Genomic DNA, 12,312 nt, shown 5'->3' on the forward strand with positions numbered 1-12,312 from the left:
ATACATCTTTATTTCACGAATCGAACATTGCCTAATAGTACATGCGGTATTGGTCAATTATTGCTTTTCTTGACGAGAAGACAAATTCAAAAGAATAAATTAGTGAGGCGATTATTATGATAATCGATGGCTTATTAAAAGTGCAAAAGTAATAATGAAAATGAAAGTTCACCTTAATTACTTATTCACTAAATTATATATGTAATATCAAATTGCTACCATTTATCTCATTTTATTCTGATCCACTCATAAGATTATTTGGAGAAGCATTCGATACTTCTGCAGATTTCCTTCAACGTCATAAAGAGCCAACCGATAGATTGGCAAACGTCTATTGATGTATTTATCGTTGATACGAAAACCATTCGCATACCAGTTAATTTCTGCATTGATCTATACTCAGATTTGTGTTCAAAATAAGGCAGTCATATGATTAAATCCACAAGAAACTTGTATTGCTTTTACATTTATTGTAAAAGTCGAGCAGAGTAGGCTCGATGTAGTAAACGTTGTCACTATGGCCCTATACACAAATGCCAATTGATTCAGTTGCAAACAGAGAATGCAGAAATGAACTTATAAACAAATACTCAACAAACGAAGATTTACTAGAGAAAGAAGGAAAAAACCACCCGATAGGCTCCATAGTCGATTGAAGCATGGAGAAGCCATGGCAGAAGCCAGTTTCAAGCGAAAATCAATGGACAATCCACAGGTCATCAATATAAAAAGTGATCTCCTAATCAGTTATGTCATGCCCAGGGTCAACGGATTCGTCAATGCAAAGCTATACATGATGGATTACACTAGCAGCTATATCTGCTTCCCTTAAATGATCGAGTCAAACTGATAGGGAATTCCATTATGTGGTGTTATAAATCTGATCATGCCTTTCTTACAAATCAATAAGAGACGAGTATTACAGGTTAACTCACCCTTTACTGGCCAAATGGTAAGGGGTGACAACATTGCAAAATTAGCGCCACACTTGGGATGACCCCGCTGTGCTTCAAGAATTTTGATCAAGTTACCTGGTTGACGGTGATTCAACACAGGAATAAGGTTGAATGTTAAGATGGCTCAACATACTCAATATCACACATATGAATATAAACAAAAACTATGCAGAACATAAGATAAGTTTAAGCTACCCAATTGTACGCTTGGCGAAGGTTCATCTTCTTTAAATGTTCATTTGAACCTCCCCGGCCCCATGTGTAAATATTGCCTACGGTATGTCATGTCACCCACAGTTAAATTGGAATAGAGACATGCAACGAAAAATGGGACATGTGGTGGTTAGGTAACAACGGAAATCTTCTATAAGATACACATGATACTATAATAGAATTATATAAATTGTTGATCAGAATCTTCAGCTTAGAAGATTACCAGAAATTGCTGCTGTGTGCTTCCAAGTTCTCCAACCACAGGATACCTGTTACAACTAACAGAAAAAGAGGGCATGAGATCAACGAGTCCTATAAGTAACATCTGGTTGTGTTATTGAGTTCAAGTTCCCCATAGTCACCATTATACATCCAAGCCCAACTTCACAGGTACTGTGTAAATTTATTGATTCAAGTGGGATTTGCTATTTAATTTCTAGGGAACAAGTTTAAAAGCAACTGAGCAAGAAACATTTTTTGCTACAAATCTAGTAATTAACTCTGAAATCATATTGTTATAAATATCTTTAATATGAATGATATTGATTTTCATCACCTAATCATGCAAATATTGTATTATAGTTGAAATCTCACACCCACTGCATTTCTACTATTTGAAAATTCAACAGTAGCCAAACAAATCTCCAAGAGAGTCAACAGGACAAACCTGAGCAGCAGGTTGCTTAAAAAATGGACCTTGGACTCTTTCAGGTGAATAAATTACATCTGTGCAGCAGATACATAATGTATGACCCAAATTACTGACATAATGTTTTCAACAATGAAACCGAGCAACTTTTTATTTACTCGGTTCAATACTAAATAACATGGATCGTACCCGATGCCGAGACAGCCATCTTCATATCTATTCAGGAAATTTGAAGCATCTAAGTTAGCTTAAATTCTCAGAGCTGTATTCCTGAACTCCGAAGCATCTAAGTTAAGAGTCCTACGCAAGTTTTAGTAATCCACCATATACATGAAACAAATTCAGAAGCTGAAAATTTTACAACACAAAAAGGCTCAATTTTCAGTGCCGTAAGTGAATGCAAAATCAACATCTAAGTTAATATGTGCAAGAACACAATAATTTCTTGGTCTAACCTCATCATTCCCTACGTAGAAAAAATAAATTAAAAAAATCAAATGATTTGCAGATAACCTGTGAGAAAAAGACTGTGAGCACCATCGCAAGCTACCTCTCTCAGACTCTGATCATCGAAAGCTGATGCAACAAGAGGCTTAGGCCTCCACTCAGACCGCAAATTCCCAAACCCCAGTCTGCCATAATCCCCGTTTCCCCACAGAGCAGCAAAACTTTCCCCTTTGCTCAACTCTTTAGCAATCTCATCAAGTTGGCGACTTTCAGCGGAACCCACCTTCTAAAACATTATGAGAAGGCTAATTTTGCTTTACTGTTCTTCAAATTCGAACAAGCTGCGAATTTTTTCACGCAAAAATAAGTTCTCGATATCGTCATTTGTTGGATTTGCGGGAGAATCCAGATGAGGTTCATGAGTTCGAAGTTCGTTGTTTCAATTGTCGACTATGGTTCTTCGAAAATCGTATAAACGAGAAACTCCAACTCGAAGGAGTTGAACTTGAGAAAATTTGATTTTTAGGTAACTATGGCTATATGAAATTAATTAACTTTTTTCCCCCCAAAACCCAATTAATCTAATTTTTTTAGGCCAAATAAGATATGGGCCTTAAACCCGACTCACAAATAATATTTGAAAGGAATTGGGCCTTTGACAACGTATTTTGCCCAACAAAAATGACCCAGTAAACCACTGTTCATAATTCATCATGTGAAAATGGGTCGAGAGAAATGGGCCATTAGAAGGTTGGATTGGGCTTTAGATGAAGGAATCACTCCACATCATGGAGAATCAAATCGACCATCTTTATTTTATTCAACAAAAATGCTTAATTTCGTCTTAGTTTCGGTCCTTCAATCATATTTATGGCTCACTTTTGTGAGAAAGAAATTTCAATTAATTTTTAGTGTCATATTTTAATATTCATTTGAGTTTTAAAATTTTATAGCATCCAATTATCAAAAAGGTTACAACAGCAGTTGAATCGAGAATTCACGTTGTTTGATATTTATAGAAATTAAATTTCCAGTAGTGTTGCGCAACACCTTGTGCAAAAAGTCGTATCACTAATCATTTGTCTTATTTGTTAATCATGATGATAAATACACACTTTCAAATTTTCCATCAAATGTCATTACATCATGATTAATTGGAGGATTTTAGATTCGACTTTGCTCGATCCATTAATTGGGTTAGTCTGTCTCACATATATAAAAATATGATATCATCTCACTGAATACCTTAAATTTATATGGTGGCTCCAACATGTTTTTCCACTTTCCAGCACGTAAGCTAAACACAATTTCAACTAAAATTTCAGCCACACACTACTTTAATGATTTGGATCGTGCAAAATAAAGGTGTGTGGATATTTTATCTGTCATTTTATTGAAATCTATGTCGTAAAGAAAACTCGGGATAGTGAAATGACTTTGTGAAATTAAAATTTTTAGTCTACTTTCTCCTATATTTTATTTAATTTAATCAAAATGAATTAACCTTTTGATTCTAAAACAACTTCTTCATCAAACAACCGAAAGTTTTGCCACACAAATTTATTCTGAAGAATCTAAGTTTAAGACGACTCGATTATAATAAACTGAGAGACACTAATGTCTTAAGTTTAAGACGACTCGATTATAATAAACTCCACCTCGTGGCCAAAAAATAAAAAAAAATACTCATCATATAATAACCATGCATGATAAATTATATGTGCCTGATAAATTAAGACAAATGTAAATATCATTAATTTGATGATTACTTGAAATATACAAGTGATTAATACAATTTATTTTTGACAATTGACATATTTTAATACTAGGGTTTACAAATTAAACTAACATACATATACATATCCAAACCGAAACAAAAGAGAAAAAGAAAAAAAAAATCTAAAAGGGAAACATATTTCATGCCACCACAGAAAAGAGAAAAAAAAAATAAAATAAAACCCTAAAGTTCTTTACAGCAATCATGCCTAACAAGAATGAAACGATAAAGCACCGTGGAAATAGCCGCCATGGTGATGGTGGTGGTGGAAATCTCTGTGGTGGTTACCGCTTTCCTTCTCAATACGCCACCGGAGATGGTGAAATTCATCGACCGAGCACGGGAGCTTGAGTGGCCCAGAGGCATCGTATCCGTAGGTATCATGAGCTTTTTCGAGGAGTCTTGTGAGCAATGGGTGATAAAGATAAGAAATAGGAATTGTCACTCTTTGGAACTCGTCGTCTTCTAACCCTACCCGAACCGCAAGCCACCCTTTCTTCACCTTCATCTTCTTGTTATCATGCACGATGTTCTCCATTTTTTTTATTTTTGGACTCAAAATTATGGGGAGAGATGGAAGAAGAACGAAAGGGAACAATTCCGATCCACTTGTTTAATTTGTGAACTGTGCGTCGAATCTTGTATACTTCAATACATGGTGAGTTAGGTGTATATATATATATATATAGACATATTGGTGGCTACTTTTGGCACTTTACAAGGTTGTGGGGACTTGTAGTACCATACGTACACTGTTAATTGTTATGGAATTAAAATTTGAAGAAAAAACGAAAGTGGTTGACCAAGAATTTGCTGGACAACATTTACATTAATAGTAATTTAAAAATTACTATTAAGATAGGAAATCTGGTCATCTTAATTTTTTTCTTTCAATCCCTTTTGAGATTCGCCTAAATGGCTAGGCCAAGAAATTAATATAGCAAGGAAAAATTAAAATTTTATTTCATATGTCTGTAAATAAAAAGTAGATCTTACTTAACTTTACAAGATTTTAAGGAGAAATTAGTCGAAAAATTTATTTTTGTCATTCCTCCCTTTCCACAATAACAAAAAATAGACAGATCAACATCTAACTTTGGTGAAAAAATATTCTGTTAGGCCCAATTGATTCTACTTTGGGAAAATTTTGATTAACTTAAAACAAAGTACGTACGATTAGCGGAAATCGTGGAAGTTTTATTGGTAATTAACTTTATCGACCTGTTGGGTTAAGCATGTATGAGTAGTAATTGAGATGAGTAACTTCTTGAGAAGTTCTCGTGCGTCGAGCTGCTGACGTTGCGTCGCTTGATCTTGTTGGCTACGTGGATCGTAAAATAGTGACGTCAGATTTTAATGGGTAATATTGTCCCTGCTAGTACATGGTCGACTGTAGGGAAAAAATAAGATTGATCTATAAGATATTTAATACAACACCAGCAGAGAGATACACCTCCCCAGGATCATGTGCCTAATACTCCGACCCAATGGCACTCAAGTAAGTACACTTTTTGCTACCACAAGTATAAGAAAATAAAGTTGCCTCTTAACTAATAGCTATAATTTTTGGCACAGTAGTAAGAGTTTGATCCTAATTTGGGATATGATGATTAGTGATATTTATTATTTCGATTATGCATAAGTTCTTAACTATATATTCTTAAATATTTTACGTGATATTTTTGACTAAAATAGTCTCACTTCAATCTAACGTTTGCAGGAGTACATCTTTCTGAAACAAGTTGAACTGGTTGACTATAAGTACTCGTTCTGCTTCAATTTGGGAAGGTCAATTTTCAAGGTAACTAATGGAAATCGATACTTTATTATGATGCGACTCGTGGGAAATCGTAAAAACACTAGCTATACTATTCATAAATAATATTCGATCAATAAACGAAGGAAATAAGAATAAGTAACTCGAAATAAAAAAAAAGAATAACGAGAGTGGGCATGATTTGAAACCTTTGATTCCCCACGTTAATTAAAGGGTTGGCACGTGTAAACAATAATGTTTGAGGATGTGGTCCGACTTTTCCATCCATGTTTTTGCCCTTTATTTTATATTTTATTATTTTATTTTTTTTGCTTCACTTTCACTTCTTTTATTGGGTCCAAATCGACTACTTTAAATATCTTCCGAATCTCTCTCAATCGATACACTACATTTACCACTACAAACGCAACATTATCAAAATCATTAAATTTGCGTCTTAAAAAATAATTCAACGAATTAAAATTATACATATATAAGAACAAATAAATAAAACCCCGACAAGTTAAATAACCGACCAAAATGAGAGTGATTAAACTGATGGAATTCCACTTAATCATTATTAAACTTTAATTTTTGTATATACGTACGAGGTGACGACGATGTAAAATTAAAGTTATTCAGATATTTAAACAGGAATTTTACGTTTGCTTTGTATAAATACAACATATAATTGATTTGATCATGTAGGGCGTTGTGTGTTTTCCCCCGTAACGAGGCTATCCAAACCACAAATTTGAAAATGATGCGTAGATTAAGAGCATATATATATATGCTTCACTAATTGTGGTTCTCCTTCTTTGTGCATTTGACTTAATTTTTTCCATATGTTGGGGTAGAGAGGCCAATCTGGCAAGTGATCAGTGTTAATTGAGGTGAATTAAGTGGCCAATGATTCGAGACAAAATAATGATTCCACCACTATAATTTTGATACGATATTTTCAAATAGTCTTTCGGTGTTCGTGAGACGGGTCAATCATGCTCATATCTACAATAATAAGTACTATTTTTTGCATAAAAAAAAAGTTTTTCATGAATGACCCAAAATTATTTTGCGAAACCATCTTACAAAAGGTTAAGTCAAAAACTTGTGTGAGACGCTCTCACGGGTCATATTTGTGAGACGGATCTTTTGTTTGGATCATCCATGAAAAAGTATTATTTTTCATGCTAAGAGTATTACTTTTTATTGTGAATATGGGTAGGGTTGACCCGTCTCACATATTAAGATCCGTGAGACGGTATCACATAAAACTCATTCAAAGGTTTTATGTTCCAAATAAGGATAAACACATCAGAATCAAATCAAAAACTATTTTCCGCTCTATCACCTTTCCTCGAAATCAAATATCTGATCTTATCTTATATTATTATTAATTATTATATATATACATATACCAATGCAAGTGTCGCATTCTAATCCAAAAATTTGAGTGCTTGGCCTTGGTGGGCAGTATTGATTTTGCATATTTCTTTCTGTTTCACCTATGCTTCAAGCTACTAGCTAAGTATATACTTAATATTTGAGCTAGTGATTTATCATTTACATAATATTAATTAATATTCAATATCAATTCATGTTAACTAAATCTGTCAAATATTTTTTCATATTAATTCCCACAGTATATATTAAGCTATCACATTTCTCCAAAAACATATACGGTTGAGCCATAATTCAAAGAATATGAAATGATAACGTTTGATTGTGATAAACATTAGCAGCATGAAAATGGTGGGAATTTAGAGATATATAGATAGACAAAGAATCTTGATTTCTTTATCTACTTTTAAGTTCTACCACGTGAAGCATATTAAACATTAGTCTTTGTTCAAACTCGTACTGGGATAGCATTTTTAGATTCTTCTGTTCATTTCTGCAACTGTGGTTGATTCGAGATTCAGAGGAATATATAAATACGTCGATATCTCTTTTTAAATAACAATTTATTTATATTTTATGCGTGTTTTTTGAGAAGAAAGATACAGAATAATTTTTCCCTCAGTTTGTAGAAGTTTATGTGAGATATCTTCGAATTAGCTTAGTCTAAGAAAAAGTAATAATAATTGCGCTTATAATGATAATTAGATGGTATGATTGTATACAGAATAGAGCCAGAAAATAGAGGTCGAGGGGCTAAAAAATTTAGGGTGACAAAGAGCAAATATTATGAGAGAAATTAAGTCAAAAAATATAATTATTTTTAGGTTATTTAGTCAATAAAATTTAAAAATTGACCACCGGAGTTCGGGTCATGCACCCAAAAAAACATCTCCCCCACATAATGTATTCTATTTATTTATTTATAAACATAAAAATATGGGTGCGTATATATATAATATTTAGTGTTTTCACAGACGAATGGACTAGTAAAATTAAGTATGTTAGGGTTGAGAAATTAAAATTTAAAATATATAATTTTCTTAAAAAATCAATAGTTTTTTTTTTTGTTTTTTTGTTGGGATTGATTTATCCAAATACGGAAGTGCTTATAGGAAAGGGCTTATAATTTTCTTAAAAAATCAATACTACCTGGACTGGGCTGGGCTGAAAGTTCATTGAGAAACTGATACTCAATCAACAAATGCAGCCAAGAACTGGTTGGGCATAGGAAGTTTTTTTTTGGAATTGTATTATGGATAATGCTAGATGTATAATGAGATATGCGTTCGGTTACAAATGTATTTGAAATTACAAAGCTATTATAAATGAATTTTCAAATAAAGTGCAAAAATAATTTTTAATTTCAAATGGACTTTGTAAACCCAATTTGTAACCTTCATTCTACATATATCATTTTCCATGTTTTATATTCCAAATCTGAAAATAAAAACAAAGGGGAAAAAAAGAAGAAAAAGCAAAAGAACCATGTTCCAATTCGGCTAAATTTTATTTTCATGTCTTGATGATGATGAAAGTCATGGCAACTGCAGCAGAAGCGTAGTGGTGGCAATAGTAGTAATATCTTAAAACAACGGAATTTAATTAAACGCAACTAGTAGAATTTTTTGTTTTTACTTCACTATTGGTTACTTCGGCGATTATTAACTATGAAGTAGTATAATTGGCTAAAGACTTCGCTAATTTCTTGGATACGGACTCTGGTTATAATACGAAATAAAATTGTATCCTATTACTTAGCTTCATTGAATATGAGAAGTAAATCAAGAAAATTCTATTAGTGCACTCACATCTTTTTGCCTTTTATGTGTCGAACAAACATTACATGCACAAGAGAATCCCAAACTTTTACAATGTTTCATAGCTGATCACAGTGCTTCGGCACAAACGACATTGTTTCTTTGACTAGGTCATGCACCACCAACAAATTCTGCTGCTGATAATTTCCAAATATGGACAAGCCATGGGAAGCCCCTATAGCCAAGCACATGATGCCACTCGAATCCGCAATGAAGTAATTCTCCCCTGGGAGCACCAAATCCGCCCCCTCGAAATGAAATACGAGTGTAGGCACCTCGATTTCTTGCGTGTTCGATGGAATAGTGAAGCATAGATTGAGTTGAGTTTCGCCTGATGCGTCCGCAACGGGGAACTTAATTTGAGAGACAAACTCTTTTTTCACTAGTTCGAATGCTTGTTTTTCAAGATATGTTATGGTAGTCCCGGAGTCGATGATCACACCCCCCGTCCCGTCTTTTTTTATTGCAAATGTAGAGCTCTTGATAGGTAGACGTGTGTCACCGACGGTGATCCCTTTAAGTGAAAGATAATAAAAAGAAGGTGATGATGGGTTCTTGATTAAAGGGGTAGTTTTTGTGTCGCGTGAAAGGTCAATATCGCTTGCCAGAGTCCCCATCAAAAGTTTGCTTATTTTGGTGGACTCTATTGAGGTTAAACAGTAAGAGAACTTGGGTTCGTCGAGTTGCGAAACGAGCGAGAGCGGCCCACGCCCTAGCCCCACGAGCCCTGCTCCTTGATCAAACCCTCCACCCTCATTGTCAAGGCCACAGCCGAATCCAATATTTGGGACCGAAACATTGTCAAAAGTGAACGTTTCAGCGGCCATAAAACCCTGAGTCGAAGAAGTGTCACCGTAGGTGTACAGATACTCGCAGTTTCCGTCGCTGCAAGATGACATAGGAAGTGCGGTACAAAGGTCGCTAGAGCATGGTAACTTAGAGAAAGACGACGATTTTTTCGGGTCAAATAGGGGGCTCGGCTGATTAAAACACTGTGTACAAGGTTTACACTGAGTCCATATCAGGTCACTACCGGTATCGAGAATGGCAGAATACGACACTGGTGGGGTGCCGATGGATACATCCATTAAAAACTCACCATTTCCTGCATGGATTGGTGCTTCTACTCTGACGTCCACCGTAGCAAGGACCATTGCATGGATCCTGTCGACTCTCTTCCTCCCACGTCCCATCGCACGTTTCAACAGCTCGAATTTCGTGAAGTTTCCACCTGAATCCACACGCTTCAAGGTCACCTGGAACCCGGTTTTCAAATCGGAGCGACCCATTAACCTCGATGTCGAAACAGTAGGCGGAACAAATGAAGATGTCAGAGCCGCAAGAACCAGAATCAATGCCATTGAATACAAAGAAAAATGAAACGACGCCATTCTTTAATATATTCTTGGGAACGATTAATTAATTGGTTACATGCACATCTGAATAAGCGTGAAAGGAAATGAATAGAGAAGGAAATTCATGAATCAAAGATCCAAAAACGGAGGGATCATAGAGAACTAATAATTAGAAGGGGAAAATTGTTGAATATGTAGAAAAAATGGCCGTGATAATATTGAATGGATAATATATGCTCTGAAAATTTTCTACATCAAAGTAATTAAGGTTGCGTTTTGCGTCAGTGGTGGTTGAAACAATCGGTAGTGAATTTGAGCTAAAAATTCAATAGTAGTAAAAGATATATATTATTTAAGTCTCACGTATCATGCACATATATATGATAGACATACAGAACATGGCATGCATTTTGAATCAAAATTTCATGAAAATCAGTGAAGTTGAGACATAATAAATTGTTCAAATTAAGATTAATCTCAAATATTTCCTCATCATATATATAAATATAAAACCTAAAAATTATATTAAATTTGAGAAACTGAGAAATGAATTAAACTTCAGGTTTTTTAGTGCACGCGTTTCAAATATAATGATACAAAAACAATCTATATGGTTTGGTGGGCTACTCGCTCCTTTTGTACTAATTATGAATCACAAAGACTACGTTATTCTGTTGATTAGGTTTGAAGCGATAGAGCGATATAATTATGCTTAATATTAATTATTATTTTTTTTCAAGTGGTTGGAAAAGGTTCTAAGTCGTGAGGTTGCTCCTCTACAATCAAATTAGATTCCTTCACGGCAATAGTCCGAGGTTTACCCGTCCATATCAAAAGATAGCGATTACGGATCCTCGCGTCTAAAAAAAAATAGATTACTTCAGTTAAGAGTGAATCCATCGCCATATCAATGAGAAGGTAAATTAACATTGCCTCGTTTTTTCTCGGTTACAACGAGAATATGGTTTTTGCATTAACGTGCAAGTGAACTCACACCTCTCTTTGGGGAGATGTTTGTGCCACACTAGCTAGGATGTTGACACCTCAATTTTTTAATTACAACATTGGTGTCGGGCAGATATTTTTCACTTTCACGTGGGTTCGAACCAATGTCTCTTTTTGAAAATAGTTAATTTTATGTCATTTCATCCAAGTACAATTAAGTAATGACATTTTGCCTCATTTTATGTAAAATAAATTGTTTTGATTAATTTGTTCAAAAATAAATCCCCGTTATATAAATTATTTCTATGGGATTAATGTTTCATTCCCTTTCACTCGGTCAAATTGTCGATTCAGACATGGTATATGTATTGATATTGGACAGTACGGAGCTTTTAAAATATATGAAATGTTTCATTTTCATTGTTAATAAACAACTTTTTCTTGTTGACTTGATTATTAGTCCTATGTTCATGAATATCGTGGTAATATAAGTTGTAGCTAGATCGGGATAGGCGAGTAGTCAGAAGAAAAAGGTTGCAATCATATCCCGACTAAGAAACCTATAATTGAGTGGATTCATAAATAGCTACCATATATTATGGTGAACAGTTTAACGTGAACAATATGGTTTTACAGTCCTATTTTAGTAGTTAAATTGTTCACTGAAAGAATATTGATGAAAACACGACGAGAGCTAGATTTGATCTACATTAAGCTCGAGTAAGCTTAAATCTTCATCAAAATTTTCGAGTTTGAGACTTCTTTACATTGTTTTCATATTATGTTGGCGTTCACAGATTAGTGGAATTATTAGATTAATATAACTATTTTTTCATGACCTTTTTACCATTAATTCTATATAAATTTTAGGGTTTGACCTTCATTAACTCTAGAGACTAAAAAGTGTATATACCTACTTCTCTTGTGCATTTATTGATTGGTTTTCTTGTGTATTCTTGTGCCTGCATATTCTCATTCTGAACTTGTTCAAAATAG

At 34.2% G+C, this 12,312-nt stretch overlaps 3 protein-coding genes across 11 annotated transcripts; all 3 read right to left on the bottom strand.

The window, feature by feature from the left end:
• Positions 1 to 404: 404 nt before the first annotated feature.
• On the bottom strand, positions 405 to 2,796 carry LOC140836434 (uncharacterized). Of its 9 annotated transcripts, none has more exons than XM_073201950.1 (5): positions 2,332 to 2,796; positions 2,008 to 2,104; positions 1,837 to 1,895; positions 1,393 to 1,438; positions 405 to 1,031 (listed from the first exon to the last, which is right to left on the bottom strand). In XM_073201950.1, the coding sequence occupies exons 2-5, from the start codon at positions 2,030 to 2,032 to the stop codon at positions 829 to 831; spliced, it is 333 nt and encodes a 110-aa protein (XP_073058051.1). In that variant the 5' UTR covers positions 2,033 to 2,104; positions 2,332 to 2,796; the 3' UTR covers positions 405 to 828. The 9 variants fall into 9 exon arrangements, 4 of the variants coding, with proteins under 4 accessions (XP_073058051.1, XP_073058050.1, XP_073058053.1 ...); XM_073201949.1 differs by having other exon boundaries at positions 2,008 to 2,118; XM_073201952.1 differs by having other exon boundaries at positions 405 to 523; positions 936 to 1,031; positions 2,008 to 2,796.
• A 1,454-nt stretch (positions 2,797 to 4,250) lies between these two features.
• On the bottom strand, positions 4,251 to 4,580 carry LOC140837337 (auxin-responsive protein SAUR32-like). The gene has a single exon (XM_073203469.1). The coding sequence runs from the start codon at positions 4,578 to 4,580 to the stop codon at positions 4,251 to 4,253; it is 330 nt and encodes a 109-aa protein (XP_073059570.1).
• A 4,426-nt stretch (positions 4,581 to 9,006) lies between these two features.
• LOC140835957 (aspartic proteinase nepenthesin-1-like) lies at positions 9,007 to 10,668 on the bottom strand. Its single transcript, XM_073201369.1, has one exon. The coding sequence runs from the start codon at positions 10,405 to 10,407 to the stop codon at positions 9,076 to 9,078; it is 1,332 nt and encodes a 443-aa protein (XP_073057470.1). The 5' UTR covers positions 10,408 to 10,668; the 3' UTR covers positions 9,007 to 9,075.
• Between the last annotated feature and the right edge of the window lie 1,644 nt (positions 10,669 to 12,312).

The sequence above is a fragment of the Primulina eburnea genome, chromosome 7, assembly GCF_022965805.1.
Source record: "Primulina eburnea isolate SZY01 chromosome 7, ASM2296580v1, whole genome shotgun sequence".
In the NCBI taxonomy this organism is placed as follows: Eukaryota; Viridiplantae; Streptophyta; class Magnoliopsida; order Lamiales; family Gesneriaceae; genus Primulina; species Primulina eburnea.

Bases quoted from the DNA above. Each gene is read 5' to 3' on its own strand.
- LOC140836434 (XM_073201950.1), bottom strand. From the start codon at position 2,032: ATGAAGATGGCTGTCTCGGCATCGG. The intron at 1,896-2,007 runs GTACGATCCATG...TCTGCTGCACAG, and splicing joins GATGGCTGTCTCGGCATCGG to ATGTAATTTATTCACCTGAA. The intron at 1,032-1,392 runs GTAATCTTCTAA...ACCGTCAACCAG, and splicing joins GCACACAGCAGCAATTTCTG to GTAACTTGATCAAAATTCTT.
- LOC140837337 (XM_073203469.1), bottom strand. From the start codon at position 4,580: ATGGAGAACATCGTGCATGATAACAAGAAGATGAAGGTGAAGAAAGGG.
- LOC140835957 (XM_073201369.1), bottom strand. From the start codon at position 10,407: ATGGCGTCGTTTCATTTTTCTTTGTATTCAATGGCATTGATTCTGGTT.